Source organism: Akanthomyces muscarius, chromosome 4 (assembly GCF_028009165.1).
Source record: "Akanthomyces muscarius strain Ve6 chromosome 4, whole genome shotgun sequence".
Lineage (NCBI taxonomy): Eukaryota > Fungi > Ascomycota > Sordariomycetes > Hypocreales > Cordycipitaceae > Akanthomyces > Akanthomyces muscarius.
In genome coordinates, this window is record NC_079244.1 from 3,823,456 (window position 1) to 3,845,413 (window position 21,958).

General features: G+C 53.4%; 10 protein-coding genes across 10 annotated transcripts; 4 read left to right on the top strand and 6 right to left on the bottom strand.

Moving 5' to 3' along the window:
- Positions 1 to 389: 389 nt before the first annotated feature.
- LMH87_011980 (uncharacterized protein) lies at positions 390 to 1,646 on the top strand (the record flags this gene model as incomplete). Its single annotated transcript, XM_056201208.1, has 2 exons — positions 390 to 572; positions 642 to 1,646. 2 exons carry the CDS (start codon positions 390 to 392, stop codon positions 1,644 to 1,646), a joined length of 1,188 nt encoding a protein of 395 aa, XP_056052983.1.
- Positions 1,647 to 3,728: 2,082 nt separating this feature from the next.
- On the top strand, positions 3,729 to 4,973 carry LMH87_011981 (uncharacterized protein; the record flags this gene model as incomplete). Its single annotated transcript, XM_056201209.1, has 1 exon — positions 3,729 to 4,973. The coding sequence occupies one exon, from the start codon at positions 3,729 to 3,731 to the stop codon at positions 4,971 to 4,973; it is 1,245 nt and encodes a 414-aa protein (XP_056052984.1).
- Positions 4,974 to 5,391: 418 nt separating this feature from the next.
- Positions 5,392 to 6,991, bottom strand: LMH87_011982 (uncharacterized protein; the record flags this gene model as incomplete). The annotated part of the gene is made up of 5 exons (XM_056201210.1): positions 5,392 to 5,441; positions 5,508 to 6,210; positions 6,281 to 6,424; positions 6,497 to 6,654; positions 6,982 to 6,991. 5 exons carry the CDS (start codon positions 6,989 to 6,991, stop codon positions 5,392 to 5,394), a joined length of 1,065 nt encoding a protein of 354 aa, XP_056052985.1.
- Positions 6,992 to 7,979: 988 nt separating this feature from the next.
- LMH87_011983 (uncharacterized protein) lies at positions 7,980 to 9,795 on the top strand (the record flags this gene model as incomplete). The annotated part of the gene is made up of 2 exons (XM_056201211.1): positions 7,980 to 8,054; positions 8,113 to 9,795. 2 exons carry the CDS (start codon positions 7,980 to 7,982, stop codon positions 9,793 to 9,795), a joined length of 1,758 nt encoding a protein of 585 aa, XP_056052986.1.
- A 532-nt stretch (positions 9,796 to 10,327) lies between these two features.
- On the bottom strand, positions 10,328 to 12,633 carry LMH87_011984 (uncharacterized protein; the record flags this gene model as incomplete). Its single annotated transcript, XM_056201212.1, has 2 exons — positions 10,328 to 10,459; positions 10,519 to 12,633. The coding sequence occupies 2 exons, from the start codon at positions 12,631 to 12,633 to the stop codon at positions 10,328 to 10,330; spliced, it is 2,247 nt and encodes a 748-aa protein (XP_056052987.1).
- Positions 12,634 to 13,926: 1,293 nt separating this feature from the next.
- Positions 13,927 to 16,140, top strand: LMH87_011985 (uncharacterized protein; the record flags this gene model as incomplete). The annotated part of the gene is made up of 1 exon (XM_056201213.1): positions 13,927 to 16,140. The coding sequence occupies one exon, from the start codon at positions 13,927 to 13,929 to the stop codon at positions 16,138 to 16,140; it is 2,214 nt and encodes a 737-aa protein (XP_056052988.1).
- Positions 16,141 to 16,551: 411 nt separating this feature from the next.
- LMH87_011986 (uncharacterized protein) lies at positions 16,552 to 17,142 on the bottom strand (the record flags this gene model as incomplete). The annotated part of the gene is made up of 1 exon (XM_056201214.1): positions 16,552 to 17,142. One exon carries the CDS (start codon positions 17,140 to 17,142, stop codon positions 16,552 to 16,554), a length of 591 nt encoding a protein of 196 aa, XP_056052989.1.
- Positions 17,143 to 17,204: 62 nt separating this feature from the next.
- On the bottom strand, positions 17,205 to 17,603 carry LMH87_011987 (uncharacterized protein; the record flags this gene model as incomplete). The annotated part of the gene is made up of 2 exons (XM_056201215.1): positions 17,205 to 17,530; positions 17,597 to 17,603. 2 exons carry the CDS (start codon positions 17,601 to 17,603, stop codon positions 17,205 to 17,207), a joined length of 333 nt encoding a protein of 110 aa, XP_056052990.1.
- Positions 17,604 to 17,957: 354 nt separating this feature from the next.
- On the bottom strand, positions 17,958 to 18,486 carry LMH87_011988 (uncharacterized protein; the record flags this gene model as incomplete). Its single annotated transcript, XM_056201216.1, has 2 exons — positions 17,958 to 18,217; positions 18,378 to 18,486. The coding sequence occupies 2 exons, from the start codon at positions 18,484 to 18,486 to the stop codon at positions 17,958 to 17,960; spliced, it is 369 nt and encodes a 122-aa protein (XP_056052991.1).
- Positions 18,487 to 18,776: 290 nt separating this feature from the next.
- Positions 18,777 to 21,041, bottom strand: LMH87_011989 (uncharacterized protein; the record flags this gene model as incomplete). The annotated part of the gene is made up of 2 exons (XM_056201218.1): positions 18,777 to 19,096; positions 19,151 to 21,041. 2 exons carry the CDS (start codon positions 21,039 to 21,041, stop codon positions 18,777 to 18,779), a joined length of 2,211 nt encoding a protein of 736 aa, XP_056052992.1.
- Between the last annotated feature and the right edge of the window lie 917 nt (positions 21,042 to 21,958).

Consider the following 21,958-nt stretch of genomic DNA (forward strand, 5'->3'; position numbering starts at 1 on the left):
TACCTGCCTTTGCTGCCCCGAGAGTTCGCAGCACCAGTCGCCAACGCCGCCACCTAGGTACATGGCGCTCGCAGATCCTGTCGATATACGTCGACGATCCTGCCCCTGACACTCTCTTTCCTCTTTTCGAAAAAAGACTAAATTGTCCGTCAACAATCCGACTTTGCGACTTTTTTTTGCGCCTTTTCAATTCCCCCCCCCCGATTCTTTGTGCAATACCAACCCACTCCCATCCTTTGTACGACTAAACTACAAAAGTGAGGCAACCGAGCTGCCGTCTTGCGCGAAACCCGATTATTCGACATTGTATCTAAGCCGACTTGCAACGCCAGCTGTTAGCCACCAAACCAGACTATTCCCACCATCTTATCATCTCTTTTGAAGCCCCAATGACAGAGGTTGCGGCTTTGGCTGTGCCGCAGCAGCTCTCGACAGCTTCGGACGCGACGACCCCCCGACCGCGACAACATAGCCGCCCAAGTTTCGACATCTCGCTCGTCTGCAGCAACGGTTGTTATGAGTTCGACCGGATCATCAAATGCGGCTACGTGGAAAAGCGAACCAAGACGAAGGTATGCAAGCTGTCCATCTTTCCCTGCGCTGATGATTTCCCCCCAAGTCGCATGTTGACCCTTGAGCAGCAATGGAAGCCAGTATATCTAGTTCTGCGGCCCGGCTACCTGTCCATATATAAGAACGAAAAGGAAACGAAGCTGCGCTATCAAATAGACCTCGCCGATCTCAATGCCGTAACGTTTCTGAAGGATCCCAAGCAGAAACGCCAAAACGTCTTTGGGCTCTTTTCGCCTTCCAAGAACTTTCACCTGCAGGCGCGCTCCCTGCAAGATGCGCGCGAGTGGGTAGAGCTGATACGGAAGGACGCCCGCCTCGAGGAGGAGGAAGGGGTCATGTTTCTCGCCAGCCCACTCGCCCAAAGTCTTCCACCGACCGCGCCGTGCGCCATACCGCCTAACGGCCTCACCAACATTGACGAGCAAATAAACAGCATGCCTGAACGATTTCTCTCCAGCTCCCCTGAGACGTTTGACCCGCCGGCGCCGGGGTTCTTGGGCCACCGCGACAACTCCATCATCGACTCCTCCGGCGGGGAGATTGCCTCCCACTCTGACATGTCCGACACCGACTTTCAGCGCATCCGCGACGGCTCTATGGAGAGCCAGCTGCCTCCTGGCCAGATCGAGGTCGGCTCGATACCGCCCGGCTCCGGCCTACCCTACCGCCCGACCGCCCAGCGCTCCGCCAGCCAGGTCAGCGTCGCCAATCAGGAGCAGGAACTCGACCGGGTCGTCTGGCAGGGCTGGCTATGGCAGCTCAAGAGCAAAGGCGGCGTCAAGCAGTGGAAGGACATGTGGGGGGTGCTGCGCCGGCGCAACCTCATACTGTACAAAGACGAGTCCGAATATCTTGCGCAGTGGATCGTGCAGCTGTCTGTCGTCGTCGACGTTGTCGACATTGACCCCGTCAACAAGAGCAAGGAGAACTGCCTGCAAATCATCACGGAGGAGAAGGGCTTCAAGTTTTGCGCCCACGATGAAGAGTCCCTTGTGCAATTTATCGGCGCCTTCAAGAGCCTAATTGCGAAGCGCAAGGCGCTCGAGTCGAGACTTGCGGCGTCGTATTCATAATCATGTCCTCTGACAAATCACATGCTCAGTCACCTTCCCAAGCTATTCTTCCTCCCAGCCTCCTCGACGGTATGGCACTCCTTTCAGAACACATCCGTTCTGTTTTTCTCAACGATTTTACGACTACAAGCGGGCAGCGACGGTTCTATTCTTCTGATTCTTTTCGCGGTCCTTGATCTTTTGATTCGTTTGACCGTCAGTTTGACGGCGTATCATTGATGTTTTGAGCAACTCCTTACTTTTCATAATTGTCCTCATCCTGTTCTCTCAGTTGGCGAATGGCGACGAGATATCCAGAGACAGATGGAGTTTCTTTCTTCTTAGTTCTGTTGGGCACTCGCTCTCTTGTTTTCATTTTACCCTTTGACGACTAATGTCTAGGGAATGTTGTCTCCTTTTTAGCTCCTAGTGTAGATTTTTTATGTACAACTATGAGCTAATTAACGACCGTGTAATGTTGATACTGACGCGTTGGCATTCACACGAAGTAGTTGCATCCTGGCAATCACAAACCAAAAACGAGGGCCGTTGTTGCAGAGGCCATGTTGCCTGGCGTGGCTAGTGCGTGGTCGTTGCGGGAGACCGGCCATGCTGTTGCTAGAGGTTTACACCTGCATAGCCTTGTAGAGATTATCAAGGGTGGAAATGGCGAATATATCAAGGCAGAGAGGATGCTTGCAATGTCGTCTTTCATGCGCCGCTGAGTGCAGAACGATCTGATGGAGCTAGTTACTCTGTGCGCCTGATCGGCCAAAATTGATTTAGTATACGGATAAGCAGCAACTAAGTGACGGCATAACCTTTCTTGTCACCAAGTGGGAGTATATACGCTTTTTCACAGTCTGTTTTCCTTTAGAGTGAGTTTCGAAAAGCCGTAAATATCATTTTTGGATGCGAGGCTTGGTGAATCGTGGCTGATTGGTGCGAGGCTGGCTGCAGCTGACCAGGACGCCGCTATCCCGTGGGCAAATCTGCGACAGAACATGTCCGTTCTTGAGAGGCCTAAGACGAGTGAGATTTGTAGGACTACACATGTGCAGAGAAATTACATAATTGAGTGAGTGTGGCTTCTATGTTCAACTTTGCAGCAGGTTTCTCCTCCTGCATTAATCACCAGTTCACACCATCATACTGCATACTCATCTGGAAATCTCGTCATGTAGTTCCTGTAGAGAATCCCCGTCAACGCAACCGGGATCCAAAAAAGGTGCAAAGAAAGCTACTGCGGAGGCACTGATGCGTTGCGGGCAGGGATACCCTAGATCAGCAACCACTCTTCTTGTCGGCCCTTTTCTTACTATTCAGGCACCAGGCTCGCCCCAGTTAGGAACGCTGTGTTTCCCCTCACCGAGTGAGCCTGATGGTGCCGGAAGTTGGGGTTTAAACGACGCCAAGTCAAGAAGTGCCGAGCTCCTCCGCCACTTCTCTCCACCGATAGACCATTCGCTCATCGGCTCAGAAACCGCAATAGGTAACGGGCTCTGTAGAAGCTCGGCTCTCTCTCCACAGCACCGAAATCTATAATTTCTGGGGTTTCTTTAATGCATCTCCGCCATCGCGTCAATGATCTGACAAACCGCAGCTCTACGGGCATAGCAATTTAGAAAGGTCTCTATGCAGACTAATTGGCGATGTATTGAAAGTCAATAAATTGGACTGCCTGCGCTGCTAAGCCTAGTCACTTCCAAATCGACACAGCACCACTCCGCAGGGCTTTTGGTGCCATGTGTACTGTGTGCTGATCCCGCGACGCACCTTGCTCACCTGGCTGCAACCTCACTAGCATAGACGGCCCCAGCCAAGACCTAACAGGCGGCCACAACTTGCTGTGCCTATGGTACTGTTGCATCTGCAGCTAGACATTTGGGCTGCGGCTGAGCGTGACTCGAACAGGGATTAGGTGGTTGAACTTTCGCAAGCAGGCGCTCGCACTTATAAGAGGCAGGCCCTGATCGCTAGCGACGGATGTAAGAGAACAGCGCAATAGAAGACGGCGCAACTGTATTCTGCCAGCCAAACCAAATACGTTGCTTGCTTCCCTTCTCTTCCGTCTTTAATCCAGAATAGGCGCCGCTTCTCAGCATGAAGCTGTTTACCGCGCTGGCTATTGCTGGCCTCGTGGCGCCCTCACTCGCCGCCGACAAGCCCAATGTGCCTCTTCACTCGTCGAGTCGCTGGATCGTGGGCAGCGACAACCAGCGCGTCAAGCTCCGGTGCATCAACTGGGCGGGCCATCTCGAAGTTAACGTACCCGAAGGTCTGCACAAGCAACGCGTCGACTACATTGCCAACTGGATCGCCTCCAACGGCTTCAATTGCGTGCGCCTGACCTACTCCATCGATATGGCGCTTAACCCGAGCCTCCAGGTCGAGCAGTCCTTTCACAACGCCGCTAAGGCCACCAACACGGACGAGACTGGCATGATGAACCTGTACCACACCGCCGTTGAGAAGAATTCGTTCCTCGCCAACGCCACCGTCATCGAGGCGTTTGATGCCGTACAGTCGGCGCTCTGGGACCACGGTGTCATGACCATTCTCGATAACCATGTCTCCAAGGCATCGTGGTGCTGCAACCTCGACGACGGCAACGGTTGGTGGTCCGATGGCCCCGGTTATCTCGATGCCAACTCGCGCTTCTTCGACCACCAGAAGTGGCTCGATGGCCTCACGGCTATGGCTACCTGGGCCCGTGGCAAGCCCGGCATTGTCGGCATGTCGCTGCGCAACGAGCTCCGTGCCCACATCACCCAGATTCCCTCAGCCGCAAGCGTCTGGATGGAAAATATGCCGGTGGCTGCCAAGAAGGTGCACGGCGCCAACCCGGACGTGCTGGTCATCATTGGCGGCCTCAACGGGGGCACCGACCTGACGCCTCTCCGCGACCACAAGCTGGACACATCGGCCTGGGCCGGCAAGAGCGTCTGGGAGGCGCACGCATACAGCTTTACCATCACGACACCCGACTTTGGCTCCTGCAGCGTCCGCAAGGTCAACTATGGTTTACTCTTCGGCTTCGTCCTCGAGCAGAACAAGGACAACACGGGGCCCTTTTTTCTGTCCGAGTTTGGCGTCGGCATGACGGGCGGTGACAAGGACGGTCTGAATGACAAGGATAGCAGCTATCTGTCGTGCTTACGCGAGTACATGGAGAACAATGACGCCGACTGGTCCCTCTGGGCCATCCAGGGCACGTACTACGTCCGCGACGGCAAGGTCGACGCCGAGGAGACGTGGGGCGCCATCGACCATGACTGGAAGGATTGGAGAAACCCTAAATTCAAGAACATGCTCGGGAAGATGCCTGAGGTGACTCAGTTTCCCTGAGTGAAGAATCCAATGTAGATAACTGTGTAGATAAAGAACACGATTTACGCACTATGTATTGCGGATCCAAGTCAAACGCACATTTTGACTCGGAACCTGATGGACTGAGAACGGGGCCAAGACGAAATTTCAAGCTATACAGCGTATTCAACATGCCAGCTAGCTGTTCACCAGCTTCCAACAGTATACGTTCAGCACCGAGTGCGCCAGTGCCTCTCGGAGAGTGAGGCACATGATTCCAATATCAAGCTTCTAGACCATACACAATCCAAAGATCAAACAACTCCAGCTCTCGTCATAGAGGCAAAAAAAAAAGTATGACGTAAAAAGACACCGAGCACCTAGTTCCAATGCAGATTCCAGAAAACGAACAAAAATGTGTCCCAACGCCGGGCGGGAAAAAAGTGAACAGCGTACATCAAGACGTGCCATCCTTATTGTCAAGACCGAAAAAAGCAGCATCGAAATCTTCATTGCTCATCAGCTCAAACGTCCCGTCACGGTCATTCATCAAGTCGTCAAACGTATCCTCACCCATGCCACCGCCACCACCTCCGCTGCCGCCTCCGCTGCCGCTGCCGCCCAGGCTAAAATCAAAGTCCATACCGTCAGCCTGACTGGCGTCGTTGGTGAAGAAGTCTTCAAAGTTGGAGTCGTTCGCGTTACCGCCGTCCTTGGGCGGCTCCGCTTTGATCGCTTCTGCCGCCGTTGCCGCCGGCGCGCCGTCGTTCTTGCTGCCGCTGACGTCTTTGGTCTGACTATTGCCTGGCAGAATATTGTCGAGCGTAAGCATCGTGTCGCCTGGTGCAAAAGACGACACATCGAAAGAAGCAGTGCCCGTGGTGTTTTGGCCCTGCGAGCCGTCACCTGGGGCAAGAGAGAATTGCATGTCGGTGAAGTTGGACTCTGCCATCATAGGTGCTTCCGCTGCGACAGGTCCCTCCGTCTTGACGACGTTGCTAGTCGTGGAGTCGATTGCCGAGAGAGCATTGTCTTCCAATGTGACTCCAGCGTCGCTGCTGGTCATGTTGCCGGCGTCCATCACGGGAAACGGCGCGAGGGCAGGTTTGGTGTGGGCTGCGGTTGAGGGAGGAGGCGAGGAATCGACGTCGATGGAGATGGGATGCTTTGTTTCAGACTCGATGGGTAGGACGGGCTGCAGTCGCTGCTGCAGGCCCGTAGACTGGTCGGCCTGGAGCTGGTTGAGATCGCGTAGCATAACAGACTTGGCTTTTATCTGAACAAGGGAAGTTAGTTTCGTGGGCATTGAAAGCACGCCGGCCAGGGTGAGGCGCTGTATATCGTACAATGTCGCCTTCAATATCGTCAAGGGCCTTTTGGAAGGCGTCGATGGTGACGGGCAGTTTCGATTGCGATAGGCCTTGGGGTAGCGCAAGATTTCCCTGGCCATCCCTTCTCGATGCGCGCAGCGCTTTACCGGTTTGCACGAGCTGGAAAAACATGTCAGATCCTGCCACGAGAATGGATGTAGATGCAGCGCCATGCTAGGGATATAGACGTACTACATCGTTGAGGAGGGCCTGCAGCGCATCCAAGGGATCCCTTGGCTTCGGCGCGGCCATGATGGCGGGCGGGAGTCGCAGACAACAAGGCTTGGGCCCGAACGAATACCGAGAGACAAGGCCGAGCGGGACAGAGCACGTATCAGACGAAAAGTGCTCTATCCGGCATGAGAGGATGATGGATGCAAGTCGAGCAAGTAAGAAGAAGAAAATTAGCAAAGAAGACAAAGAACCAGGGTGAAAGTTGGGTTTGGTGGTTTGAGGCACGGCCGTCCTGCGCCCCGTAGAGAGCGAGATGTGCTGACGGGAAAGGGCGACGGCGTTTGGCTGGCTGGGCTGCCGTTTGACAGCTGTTCTTGGTGTCCAGGCAGGCAGTACGGGCTCCGGTGAGGTGGTGCACTTTGATGTGAGTTGTAGCGGCTTCCGGGGGGGCTTTCGTAGGAGGAGCCGCCGTGCATCCACTGTGCCTACCTGCCTTACCTTACCTAGGTACATACATAGCTAGGTACCTAGATACAAAGTCTAACAAAGCCCGATGCCCTGTGGGCAGTTCAGTTCTACCTACCCACGGCCTAAGTACCTACCTACCCAGGTAGGTACCCAGGTAGGTACCTAGTGCTGCCAGGTAGGGGAGTGACGTGGCCTTCTTCTTCACTGTATTTGTAGGTAGTCAAGCTCGATTGCTTTGTTAAGGTCGAGATCTTTCCCCATGTCTGAATTCAGACCCATTGCTACAAACCAGGAACACGAACTTGCTGACTGCCAAGTGGGGTGCATTTTCCATCTCGGAGTGTGTATCACTTTGAAGGAGCTCAGCAACAAAGCAAATTTGCTGGCATGAATACGTCTGCTTGTCGATTACTCAGGTACACTGCTACCATTATGGCTTCAGGTGCTTTTGCCTTGTGGCAGGTCGCGCAAGCATAAGAGGATACCGTGGTGAAGCAGAAGATATCGCCAATGCTCTTCAAGGTCCTGAAAACTGTCCTGTAATTGGTTACAGAGGATAGTAGCAATTAACAGGCCGAACGAGGAAATCGAGGTGAAGCGCTGAGAGGCCCTGTAACGTGTATCGCGTAGTTAGCTTTTCCAGCCTGTAGTCGCGGTGGCCCCACGTGACTACGCGGAGGGCGAATCAGAAATGGAAGCCAGACAGCAAGATAGCAGTTGAGCCTAATAAAGATTTTGTCGCTGCCGCGAATTTGCGATCAAACCCATCGGCAGAAACCAAGAAATTGCCCATCCAAACATCGTAAGAATGCGAAACTAACACGGCATCTTTTTTTCCCGCATTGAATCGCCTCAATCTACTTTTGCGACCTTGCGCTACTCCCCTCCGCGGCATGGGAAGAGACCCGAAGCAATACGTCTTTGCGCTCGGCGCCTTTTACGCCCTCTTCCAACTTGCCACTCAAATCTACAACCCGGCCGCTTTCTCCAATAGACCCTTCAGCAGCTCGCTTGTTGCGAGTAAGTCGTCGTTATGGCGACCCCCAAAATGACCAAGAACCAGATGAGGAGAGCCAAAAAGAAGGAGCAGAAAAAGGCCAAAGTAGAGGTGCGTCGCGTTCACACCCCTACCCCCCCGAAATCGCATTGGCTTACCTATTAGGCAGAACGAAAGTCAACCCGAAGAGACTGCCGAACAACCTGGCGCGGAAGCGAAAACGCAAGAGAAGCCGCAGGATGCAAGCAAAGAGCCTGTCGTTGACGTCCAAGTCGATTCTCTAGACGCATACGACGACGACCCTGCATTTGCTGCCTACAAAGCTATCTTTACAAAATTTCACGCCAACACTGGCGACGATACGACCAAGAACGAGGGCAAGGAACAAAAGGGCACAGTGCTGTACAACGACGATGACGATATCCCCGACGAAGACCAACAACCAAAGTTGTCAAAGAAGAAGCGCAAGGAGCTCAACAAGCTTTCTGTTGCCCAGCTCAAGGCCCTTGCCGCCGTCCCAGAAGTGGTCGAGTGGCAAGACGTCTCCTCCACCGACCCTCGCGTCTTGGTTCAGATCAAATCACAGCGCAATGTTGTGCCTGTACCGGCGCATTGGTCCCTCAAGCGCGAGTATCTATCGTCAAAGCGAGGCATTGAAAAGTCGGCTTTCCGTCTACCGCAGTTCATAGCGGAGACTGGCATTGCTGAGATGCGAGACGCCGTCCTGGAGAAGCAGGCCGAGCAGACGCTGAAGCAGAAGCAACGCGAACGTGTCGCGCCCAAGATGGGCAGGCTCGATATCGACTACCAAAAGCTCTACGATGCTTTCTTCCGTTTCCAGACCAAACCCGAGCTGACCCGTTTCGGCGAGGTCTATTACGAGGGCAAAGAAACAGAGGTCGACTTCCAGCACTTCCGCCCTGGCGACCTGAGTGATACTACTAAAGAAGCTCTTGGCATGCCTCCCGGTGCGCCACCTCCATGGCTGATAAACCAGCAAAGATTCGGCCCCCCCCCTTCATATCCTACTCTAAAGATACCAGGCCTCAATGCGCCGCCACCGCCGGGGGGTGCTTGGGGCTTCCACCCCGGAGGCTGGGGTAAGCCGCCCGTTGACGAATTTAACCGTCCGCTATACGGTGGTGATGTTTTCGGCATCACTGGCCAAAATGGTGCTCAAGCCCAGTCCGCGCAGCAACAAGATCAGCTTGGTGTACCTGTTGAGCGCACATTATGGGGTGAGCTGCAACCTCGCGCCGAAGAGTCTGAAGAAGAGGAAGAATCCGATGATGAAGACGACGAAGAGGAACAGGATGACGAAGAGCGCCAAGAAGCTGGCGGCCTCGAGACGCCAAGCGGCTACGCCAGCACCTTCCATGGTGACGAGCCGCTTCAAGGCACAGAAACATCGATTGCTGGAGAGATGGATCTCCGCAAGGAACGCCGCGGTTATGACACGGAAGAGTCGTCTGCGCCACGATCTGCGTACACTGTCCTTCCCGAGCGTCAAGTGCGTGCCGAGGGGTTCTTTGGCAGTGACCGTGCCTATGACATTGCAGCGGCACAGCGCGCTGGCATGCCTGTCCTGGGCAGCGAGGATGACTCACGCAAGCGCAAGAAGCCCGGCGACATTGACGTGGCGGTAGATGTGGACGCTCTCAACGAAAGTGGCGGCCTAAGCAAAGACGATCTGCGGCAGCGCTTCGAGGCGGGCACGCGTGAGGAGGGTGCCGGCGCACAGTGGGCCGGCCAGGACGACGACTTGGCTGATATGATTGCCGAGGAGGGACGCAAGAGGCAGCGGCTGGATCGGGAGCGCACGGAGAAGAGAAAAGAGGGGAGACGGCACTAAAATGAGTTCCCTTTGTAACAGGCATAGGATACAAGGGGTTCATTCTACTTCATTCTCGTTTGGGGTGTAGGCAGTTTGCCGATTCGGCGTTTTGTGTGTATTAATGTAATCCAAACTATGGCAGGAAGAACAAATTTTTAAATCAGGCTAGCATCAAACAAAGGAGCTCGCTGCGTCTTTACGAGTGGTGACAGACAATGTCGAATGCAGTGTGGATCGCGAGTGAGTACCTTGCTGCCGATAATGAGTCCAGTTGTACATATATGTAGATTGCAGAACTTGCAGGACCAAACTCCTCTCGCGGGATTTTCTCCTCCGACTAGCTAAATCTTCTAAGAAAGAAAGAAGCCAAAGGAAAACGGGCTATATAGAAAATTCTAGCCACGCGAATCCTCCATCTACACATTACTCTAGATTATGGGAGACCCAACCCTCTATGCGTGATAATCATATGTCGGAGCAACAACTTTGGACATGCTAATAATAAATGCACATGTATTCAAAAGTCAAGAGTACATGTCTAATATGTGACTTAAGGTGGGATTAGCGATGCTGTTTTTGTCGCAGAGAAAGCGCACGAGTTGCAGACCCATTTGCGATCCGATACATCCACCACGGCTGTTGCCTCAACGCAGTCGGAGTGGTATAACCTCTTTGGACAAACCTACCATAGCATTAGAATACATCGTACGTTTTGTTAGATAATGGAAGTGAGTGACGAACCTTGCTGGCGCACACTAGCAAACGAGGGCCTCGCACAGGAAGCTGGCATATCGTGCAGCCATTACTGCTTTTGCGCACGTCAGTCGCCTTCGACATTGTTGCAGCTTCTCCTATTTCCGCGGGCAAGATGGCATTTGCGACATCCATGGTCCGTAGTGAGCGGGCTTGATTGATATGGTCCAGAGCCTGTTTTATGACATCATCGGTCAACACTTCGCGTCCCACCAACACACTCGTATGTTTGCCAAATTCGCGCATGCGTTCATCTTTTGCCACTAGCCACGCAGCTTTTTGATGGACGAACCCTAGCCAAGCGCGCGGCAAGTATGCACTTGATGTGATGCATTGCTTTAGAATGTAGCTGTCCCATTCCCATATGAATTCCTTTTCTTGCGGCGTCACGTCAGAAAAGTCGGCAATGCTCTCACGGTGCTTTTGAATGAGCCATGCTGCATCGTGCTCTGGACTAGGCACTGGATCACCTGGCTTCAGTTCAGCTTTGCTAATGGGATGATATAGAGGCTGTGAAATCTTGGGAACCACGACTATGTCCTTTCTGGGTTGCTGTGGCCGTCGTGGCAACGTCGTCTTGCCACCAAGAAACACTGGCTGCTTGGGAACAGGAGAGTGAGACGCCATTCTGTCAATGGCAGACCGCGACGATGGGGTTTTGAGCAGATCGTCGTCCGCTCTAGTTATAACGCGCTTCGTGACCCATGACGCGTCTCCGTCGACAAATGTTTGCAGGCTGAATGGCTGCGCCGTCAGCTTGACTTGGAAATGTTTGGATGGTGAAAGAAATGTATCAGAACGGCGATGATGAACGCGAAACTGCGGCCCCTGGCTCGTGTTTTCGCACCGATAGTCATAACCCGGGTGGTACGTTTGCAAATGCATCTGGAGCTGCAGGAGGGACTCGTGGCACGAACCGCATGTAACGCATCGATTGCAGTCGAGCAGCACAGGCTGGTCTGACGGCAATAGGTAGGTAATTTGGCCCTCGACCGCCGCAATCCCTGTATCGAGACGTCTCTTACGTTCTTTGCCACGCGCCTGATCGCTCAAGACTTTGAGATTGTATACTTTGTTTTGCTCCCTTCTTCGCAGAGACCTAGAGGGGGTTCTCTCGCCCTCTGTTTGCTCGTCATCGCTGCGCAGATGACCATGCAAAGCATTGTGACCGCTTATGCTATTGGTGGCAACTGTATCTTCGTCGCCAATGTGTGGGGCATTCTCGTCGCCCACATCAGTATCTGGATCGATGGCAGTGATACATGGCATGGAATCTTTGTCGAGGCGCCTCCATGCGCTGAAACCAGACGACCAGCGCAAATCAACATCCATCACGTACTCGGTCGAACTGTAGGGCTTATCTGATTGATGACAGGCTGATAGTAGCAGTGGCTCCTTGAGTTTGCCAAAAATGTCTTGAAAGTGGCTCACGAGGACGAACCTGCCCATGTCGTTGGGGCTTGCATCCTGCAGCACAGCCGATGGTCCAAAATCGCTGATATCCAGAGGAGGCCAAGTTCCGTCGTCAGTTGCCGAATCAAATTCGATTCGCAGCTCATACGCGTTGGAAAGATCAAAGGTACCATCATCGACCCTCTTCACCACCAGGGCCTCACGTGGGACAAAAAAAGGTTGTGCTAGGTGTACTCTTGTGATGCGATGCGGCCCGACAGGATTTTTCAAAGTAGTGAGATCGCAAATCTGATTTTGGCAGTGAAGAACGCGCGGCTGACCCCCAGTAGTATCGCTGACGGTGATGCGACAATTTGCCTTCGTGGTAGTGACATGTCTGGGCGCGGTGCCACCAAAGCTGGCTCGGACCTTTTTGGAGTCCTTGTGGCAGAGTTTGAGAACATCTATGCGAAGCATAGAGCGCGTATCAGATGCTCTTGGAGATGCAATCAGGTGGTCAAGATCGAGCGACTCAGGAGTCGAGACGCGGCGTCGCTTTCGCGGCGGAGCAGCGGCTTGGCCATCGCCGCCAAGCTGACCAGACAAGATGTTGCCCATTGTCCCGGCGGGGCTTTGCCAATTTGTGATGCCCTGTAGCCAGTTGCGATGTAGAAAGGGCGCTTTCCGCTGATAAATGTCGTTCAGCGTCATTGCGATGTTGTGGCTGCCATGGGCAAAAAATGCCCACTATAGCGTTCCAGCCTGCCCCGGCGTAGCAATCAATGACGAACTGCTGTTGAGGAAACGTAGCGGCGTGTATGATTGCTAAAAAAAAAAAAAAAAGAGTCTAGGCGTATGCGGCGGCACGCTTCATTATAGTGACAGACGAGCTGGCGACGCAATATGGCAATTCGGGACCTTGCTGGCGCGGTTCCACGATCCCGGTCCTGTGCACCGGATTGCTGGAATAGAGAGAAGTAATTGACGAGATGGCACGTCTCCAAGCTGGAGAACGCTACTGGCGGAATGAGAAATATGGCTGCGGAGGGCGCTATATGCGAATTTGGGGGCCGATGGACGAATTGTCAAGGATGCCGCGAGCGAAAATGAAACGCGCGGGCAGGATCGCAGCGGCCAGACGCGTGTAGATTTAATGCTGAAGGCATTGCCACGAGAAGCAAAGACCCGAAGCGGCTTAGTGCAGTCTGCTGTCGCTAAGGGGACTTCTACGGAGTAATCTGTGCAAATGTCTTGTGCATGGCGGCGTGTAAATACGATGCACCTCTGTCAGCATCGGGTCGCTGACAGCTTTGGATTAATATGCTTCCTGTTATGAGTCTCACGTCAAGTCCCAAGTATCACCAGATGCTCAGTTCAGGCTCAGATGGACATGTGACTCTTCTCACACAGCGTGCACAGTGACTTGAGGGGCCCGGAATAGCGCCCCTCTCCCTCAAGCATGGCCAGCGAGTGGCACCACATCACCTGTAGAACCCCCTGTGGCGCATCATGAAGCCTGGGAAACCCTGCCTGGCCGCCAGCCCCCAGCCAGTTCCTGCCGCATACTTGGGTACCTACAGGTACCTGTGGCACGCTGCCGTGCCCCCGCTAACGCAAGGCTGCCGCGAGATTCCCATTTCTCGATGCCGCTGCCCCGCTGTGGCCTTCTGCGTTGCATCACCGACAACATCGCTGCTTCCAGCTTAACCCTTGATGCGCCGACGACCACGACTTACTGTTGGCAGCTCCATCTTGCAAATGAGCGGAGCATCTCGCTTCTTTGGCTCATAAACTACCTGCCCTCCAATTGTTTTTGTCAGACTTTGCAACAATAGATGCTCTGAAGCTGTCCATTTTGTGGTCGCTGGTAGAGCTTCGTAAAAAATTACACCAGTCTCATGTGCATCCTCTATACCGAAGCCTCCGTGTCCTCAACCGATAAAAGGCATCGCGCAATTTTTTGCCTACCCTTCTGTTGCGTACGTCCTAAGCGATTTCGGAACCATGGCTCGCACACGCAATTCGTCCCGTCCGTCCGCAGAAAACGCCTCCGCACCACGCCAGAACCCGTCGCGCACATCCAAGAGCCGTATTACACAGCTCACAGATCTCCCCACGAGCTCCGAACCGTCTTCAGAAGATAGCGTGACCGATGCGGAAAGTCCAGAATACTCTGAGCTGGACGCAGATGGCAATGATTTTGTCTTTGGCGCAGACGAGACTGCCAAAGCCCCTCGCATCCCCGTCCGAACAATAAAGCTACTTCCAGCGCAGCGCAGGAGGAGTCGAGCCAAGAAACAGAAAAGAAGCATAAGAAAAATATCCCCGGGGAGTAGGAAAGGTAGCAAAACACCACCCAAACGTAAGCGCAGAGACACCAGCCCAGCGCATTCCAGCCGCTCGAAGCGGTTCCGACAGTCGCCCAAAGAAGAACGAGAACCCATCATATACTCGGATATTATCCCGGATTGGAAAGACCCGAGGATCCCTGTCGAATGTTGGTTGGACATCTTCTATTATGCAGCTTCCGACGGCACCACAGGCAACATTGCTACTAATTGGCTGCTCCAAGTTGTTACCAGCTGCCACTTCTTCGCTGAGCCGGCTCTCGACACGCTCTATCGCTGCCCGACGATTCGGCATGCAGCAAAAGCCAAGAAACTGGCAAGTTTGCTGGAGCAGCCTGTCGCCGAAACGAAATTCAATTATCGATCTAAAATCGAAACCTTGCACCTGGACATACATGTTGTGCCTGCCTCCATCATGTATCAGCTGATTCAGCCGCTTCCTCGTCTCCGAGAGCTTATCATATGTACACCATATGACCAGCCTCCGTATAGAGAGCTTGAACGAAGTATTCGGTGGCATTATTCCGCAGAGATTTTCCAAGCACTCCTGCCGGGAGCAAACAATGTGCGCGAAGCTACGCTAAAGCCGTACCATACACAGCTAAAAAGCTGGGAATGGAGCGGGCGCCTGGTCGGGGGCTATGTGGAAGGGCTAAAAGACATTGGCCGCATACACCAGCTGCCATCTTTCGCAACTCTTACACGCGTGAGCTTTACAAATTTTCAGACACCTTCTCTACGCAAGCGGGAGCCGAGAAATGATGATGAGGCGGCACAATTTCTCAACGAAGACAATGCCAACATTGAAGCCATTGCGGCATCTCTCACCAAACTGCCAGCGCTATCGCATCTTGTATTTGAGTCGTCGACTGTCATGAACGATCACATGCTTACTCTTCTACCGAGAGGTTTGCTTCATCTTGAGCTCATCAATTGCTGGGAGATTCGCTCTTTTGAGCTCGCAGCGTTCCTACGGGACAAGGGTGGTGAGATGCGCATTCTCAGTCTCCATCATAACCAGTCGTTAGACTTGGGCTTCCTCACTGATCTCGCCGATACATGCCCTAAACTGCGCGAGCTAGACATGAACCTTTCATACTACAAGATTCACGAATCAAGCAATGACTCAGATCCTATGTATGACCAAGCGTTGTTGCCTGACCAAGTGCCCCGCTGGCCACCTAGCATCCGCGTCATCAACCTCGAATACATCCGTGACTGGTCTGTCGAGACGGCGGAGATGTTCCTTCAGACTCTTATTGACAATGTACACAACCTGTCGAACCTACGCTACCTCTCTGTTAGGACTATGCTCGATATCCCATGGCAGTCTCGCGCCACAATGCGCACTACTTGGCGTGCCAAGATGGAAAAAGTCTTTTTGCGAAGATCCCCCGAGCCACCGCAAAACTTCAGAACGCTTCGGCCTAAGACACTGGGGCAAGATACCAAGACGCCAGCCCATCAGTCTTCAAATCAGGGCAGTGTACCGCCTACGTCACCATCTCGTCGCAGTACAAGAATTGTTGAACTCGAGAGTGCTACCAGTGAGAAACGCAAGTCGTCACTGCGTGATCATGGGCGTTCCAGAAGAGACAAGTCCTACAGGGATCCGGATAGCGACGAAGACGAGCTCTCCGACTCGAAAAGCTCTGAGGACAATGCCAGTAGCGCTGGCAGTGACGCGACCTCATCGGATAGGCCCATGCCAGTACATGGCTTGTGCAAAACTGTCAACATAGTATTTGACAACCAAAAGGTGCGCGAGCTGCAGTATGGCATGGAGGACTTCCAGACAGACAGTCATGGCCCCGACGACGACGAGTGGGAGGGTGACTACGAATCTGATGATCCCGTCCTGCAATTCTAAGCACTCGTATAGCCATATCAAGTGCTTTTTATTTACCCCGCACCGCGGCGAAATTTGGCCAAGTAGATAAGAATTCATGAATGTGTCAGAACATGAGAGATGATCATGAATCTTGATGCTCTACGCGAGGGCGAAGCGGGCGAATATACGAAGTGAGGCAGCCAAGAAAAGAATTATGTGGACGACACAAAGGAGATTTTGTATGAAATGATGCTCATTATGAATAGGAAAAAGAAGTTCTTGTGAAAACTTTACAATTATTGTTGCGGAGTTAATTTTTAATATGAGCTCAGCAAAAAAAAAAGAAAAACCCGTCGTCCATCGCTTCTACGAACGCCTTTCACCTTGGTTTATCCGTACGGAAACATAGTATACAAGTTCCATGTTGCAGTGCATCTTTCTCGGCGCTTACTAAAACGCTGCACCGCCCATGCCCTCACCCGCGAGATTCTTCATGCTCTTTTCGCTCAGGTCGCTGCGCAGCTCCCACGCGGCCGCATCCCTCTCCAGACGACCCCATAGGGACAAACTCTTACGCAGGCGTTCCTGCTTGGCACGCAGCTCCTCGCGGATCTTTTCTTCCTCGTCGCGCAGCTTGCGGTAGTGCGGCTCCACGTCTCGCAAGACACCGAGCACCATCGGCAGCATGCTCGGATCCAGCTTACCGCCCGGGATAAGCGGCGGCATTGTAGACATGAGGCTCTGCGCCAGCGTCTGCCGCGGACCGCTGCCATGCTGGGCAGCGGGGCCTGTCGGCGGATTGAACGGTCGACCTTGCGTCGGTGTTGAGGCACCACCCTGGCCGCTGATGGACTGGCTGCGCGGGCCGGTTGGGATCCCTGACGAGCCTATCGGGGTGGACGGTCCCGGTGAAGGACCTGCCCGCGACGGTGCCTGCGACCAGCCTCCACGACTGCCGCGTGATTGAAACCCGCCACGGCCTGACTGGACATAACCACGTGGACCGGACGGCGCATTAGTAGGGCTGGCTGTGTCGGGCATGCCGCTCGATCGTGAGGACGGAGAACCTAGTTGGCCGCCTCCTGATCTTGAGCCGCTGGGCATTATACGAAGCGCGGCAGGACCTCGCGGTGGTGATTTGATACCAGCCGCGCCATCTCTTCCTGGTCCGTCGAAATAGCGTGGGGAGTGGTCGCGAGATGTGTATGGAGAGCGAATACGGGCAATAGGTGATGCTCTGCCAGAAGCTGGCTGTGAAGGAATAGCGGAGGAGATGCCGGAGTCTCTTGGGGGGGATGGCCGTCGATACGATTGATACCGGTCGTCTCGTCGTCCTGGAGACCGCGATCTTGGTCGAAAGCCCGAGGGCGTCGTCTTTCCTGAAGTTCGGTCCATTCCACTTCTGCCAAAGGGCGAGCGCGAGCGTCTTCTAGTGATACTATTAGCAAGCAGTCCCCCGTGTTGCGCCTCACAGCGCATCGGCATCAGAACCCACCTATCATCCCGACGTTCCAGGTCTCGCTCTCTGTTGTCACGAACTCTATCGCGATCCCATTCTCTATCTCTGTCCATATCTCTAGGCCGGTCTCTACCCCAGTCTCGTCTGGGCGATCTTTGGGGCCTTTCTCTGTCAAATCTCATGTCTCGAATCGGGGAAGCTCTTCTTGCGGGACTTCGAAGTGGAAGCGGCGATCTTCTACCAGGTGGTGGCGATCTGTGTATAGGCGACCTGCGCATCGGCGAGCGGGTTGGCAAAGGTGACCGTGGTGCTAATGCCGACAGAGGTGAGCGCGTTCTTTCTCGTCGTCTGGGGCTGTCTGCGCTAACGCGATCTCTAGAGCGCTCGCGCCTAAACCCTATACTCCTGGATCTGCGGCGCGGAACATATCTTCCCGGCACATAGCTATCAGAACCACCCGGTCCGCTTCCAGCACCGGCGCCACTACCCATACCCGGGCTGCGTGGGCGCGGAGGAGGGCTGCGCAGCCGTGGGCTCCTAGGAGGGCCTCGTTCGCGAGAGCGGGCCGGGCTTCTGGGCCGCCTGGGCGATCTGTCGCGGGGTGTAGGACGCCATGATTCGCCTGCACCGTATCGAACAACTTCACCGTCGTCGAACCTATTGTCATTCCTCAGTCAGTCAAGTTCAAGGGCTGCAGTGCAAGGCATGTTAAATTCCGTCCGTTCGGCCAGCTTGACGCCGATGGTTCGAAAACTGCCACGCGATATTCTCGAAGAGAACGGCTGAAAATGAGGCGGGAAGCAGTTGGATTGCTTACCTTCGACCGCGATCCCTGTCTCGGTCCATTTTGGAGTTATCGGCGAGTTGCGTGGCGGACGGATAAAAACAGGAGGTAGCAGACTCATCAACAGTGGAGCGTCGCGCATTCATAGTAGTTAGGTAGACAGAGATGTCGTTGGACTGTGCGGCGCTCACCTGTACACTGTGTCGCACACAGTACGTCGCCAAGAACTTTATCAGCGGCAGACATACAAGATCTGGTGAGCAGCGTAATTCATAACATGAACTGATTAAACCAAGCCGAAATCTATACTCTTAAAAGACACTTTGGGTCTAGAACTAAATGCAGTAGAAGAAAGCGAGAGAGCAAAAAAAGAGCGATTTCTCCCCAAACCAGCAAACCAATACGTGGCGGACCAAACCAAGCCCTTTGAATTTATTGCGGAGACTTCTCATCCTCAGTCGTCTCTCCACGGGTATCAGTGACACGTTCCATGATCCATTCATGTGTTTCTTCAGCATGTGCGCGCATCATCTTATTCAGGCCAATCATTTCGCTGCGGACGACTGTGCCAAAGCGCCGTTTCTGCACCTTGCGCGTCAGGTCATAGTCCGACCAGCAGGCGTGATCGCCGGCAACATAGACGCGGGAATTGTCTTTGTACCAGGATGAGAGCTCTGTATCAATGTCAGACTTGATGGGGCGCAAGCTGCCCGTAACAAAATTGACGATGCCGGATATTCTAGCTTTGCAGTCTGGAAACGAGTTAGTCACGAATGCTGCATCTCACAAGAATCAAAGTACTGTACCTCTGTTAATGAGAAGCATCTTGACACCAAGGTATGCGTTTCCAACCCCCATTAAGAAGATTTCCTCCGCATCGCTGAGTTGGAGAAAGTTGTCCCACAGATAGCACATTAAAGACTGCATCTGCTCCTGAAGCGCCCGCTCTTTGAAGCCCGGAATAAAAGCCTCCATATCCTCGTCCTGCGACACGTAGGCTGGAACGTTGATGTCCATAACCGCAAACTTCCGGTCAACGGCCCAATCGATATATTGTATAACACCATCTACCACCCAAGAGTTGTGGCTGTCCAAAGATCCATCAATAACGTCAGGCTGGGCCAGCAGCTGCGGCGGATCGTGGATGATTACTAATGACCGTTTGGCATCCTGAAGGTTTGGAGTGACCAGTACTTGGTTTTCAAAGGACTTGGAAATTCGATCGCGCTGCACGTAGAGCGGTACCATGTTATGTTTGGCCTGCAGAGCCTGCTGCTGCGCACTCCGAATGACATCATGAAGACGGTTTCCATTGAGTGTCTGCGTTTCCGGGACATTGACGACTCCTAGGCGCATGCATTCCCAATATGGAGCTTGGTACGCCTGGACTTTGGCTAAAGTTCGCGCCGCTTCCTTGTTAATCTTTGGAACCTTCATGCGAGGCGGCGGCTCGCCCATCAAAGTTCGTGCAACGGCCACGGCCGAGTTGGAAATGGCTTGCAAGTTATAACCGCCCTCAAGGCAGACAGCAACCTTGCCATCGGCCAGAGACATTAGCATATGGGTCATGTGGGCGTAGCATGGTGGCGTGACGAAGCAGCCACCGAGTTCGTCTCCATCGGCAGCGTCAAAACCAGCCGAAATGACAACCAGGTCAGGATCAAACTCCTTCGCGATGGGTATGACAATCTTTTCAAAGGCTGCCATGTATTCTCCGTCCCCCATGCCCTGATCGTGCCACCCGATATTGATATTCTTTCCAAGACCTGGTCCAATACCGCAGTTCTCTACTCCGCCGTCAGGAACGCTGGGGTCCGGCGACTTTCCAGGATAGAAGGAACCGTTTTGATACACGTGGATGGAGATGTATAGAACATTAGGATCGTTGTAGAAAATATTCTGAACCCCATTGCCGTGATGCACATCCCAATCCAGGATCAGAACTTTACGGCAGATGTCAGGATAATCTTGTTGACAGACACGCACAGCCACAGGCACATTGTTAAAGAAACAGAACCCCATGGCCTGGTCGTATTCTGCATGATGACCCGGTGGCCTAATTACTGCAAAAGCGTTCTTGACTTGGCCTTCGACGACGTTTTTGCACGTGTCAATAGCGCCGCCAGCAGAGAGTAAGGCTGCAGGGTAAGACATGCTACCCACATACAGTGACTCGCGCCCTTGATCAAACTGCCTGGTGAGTGCACGGAGTTCAGCGGAGCTTAGCTTGTCGATGCTTTCGACCCATGTCAAGTGCTCGGCGGAATGGGCCAGGCAGATTTCGTCTCTTCGCGCTGGTCGCGCGGGAATCCTCCACATATATTTGGTAGGGGACTCCTTGATGATCCGGGGCAGCTCAGTTTGTGGACCAGTATAGACCAGGCCCATTTTCTTAAAAGCTTTGAAGATCTCATGAATGCGCCTCGGGTCTTCCGGGTGGTGTGTATTTGGGCTAAAGTCTGCATTCATGTGTAATTTCATACGGTCATCGTAGCAGCATCCCGTAGGGAGTAGACCACGGCGATGAAGCAGCTGAAGAGCGACAGAAATTTCGTCAGGCTCGCTCTCCGATCCATAGTCGACGGAGTTGAACGGGCTGCCGTCGCCGTCGGCTCGGGTGCTACCAGAGCCATTCATGGGCTCGGCTTCCGCCATGGGATGGTCATCGCCCTCCATCTTAACATCCCTTTGCTCCATAACTGAAAGTCTTTCAGGAGAGGTAGAGATATGATGGAAGACGAATTATGCGGGTCCGGAAAGCGAATAAGGTACGGTATTGCGCCTCGCAAGCAGGCTCATTCAAGTCAACTGCCCCTGATATCTAAAACGAATGTCAGCAATAGATTCTACAAATGCAAGAAAATAGTATCCTGCAAGGACATGATAGAACTGAGTGCAGGCAACAATAGCGGTTGCAACTGAAGCCGGAGGTTTTGGCCGTGGTACGAGCAACAAAGTTTGCTGGGGCTCGTTTTCGCAACGAAGCAGTCGCAGCAGCAGCGCATCGCCCAGTTCCACAGACACAGACTCAGGAGCAAAGGCAGGGATTGCGCAAGTGTTCTTCACAGAAATACAATGTATATGTACGTGTTGACCGTGGTTCGCGTCGGGGAGCAGAGGGTGTTCAGGCTGCAAATCATACCTGTGTGAGAGGACGCAGGGCGGTGCCCAGCGACGGCCGTCACAACCGGGGCGCTGCCAATTAGAAAGGTGAATGAAGGACTAAGAGAGCCGCAATCTGGGGTTTTACCAAGGGTGATGGCAACAGTGACGATTCCGCAAGGCCGCTGTGGCTCACGGCGCAAACGCTCAGGGTAAGGCGTAACACAAGGGATGGGGTGCAATTGGAGGGCTGGTGACCGACTTGGCGTGGAGGAGTTTATAGTGGCCACTGACTGGCCCAGTTACTGTGGTTGCTTGTGCTGAGACCACGGTGCTGTTACGGGAGTGGGGACGCTCACTCTGATCTTGTGCACCAACTAGGTAACTCCTACATTGATATCGATTGCTTTTTAAACTGACAGAAATCGAGAACGCGGAAGACCCCCCATTTCGGGCTGATGCGAAGTCAATAGATCGAGCTTATTTTATTAGCGTAAATGCCCATATCGATC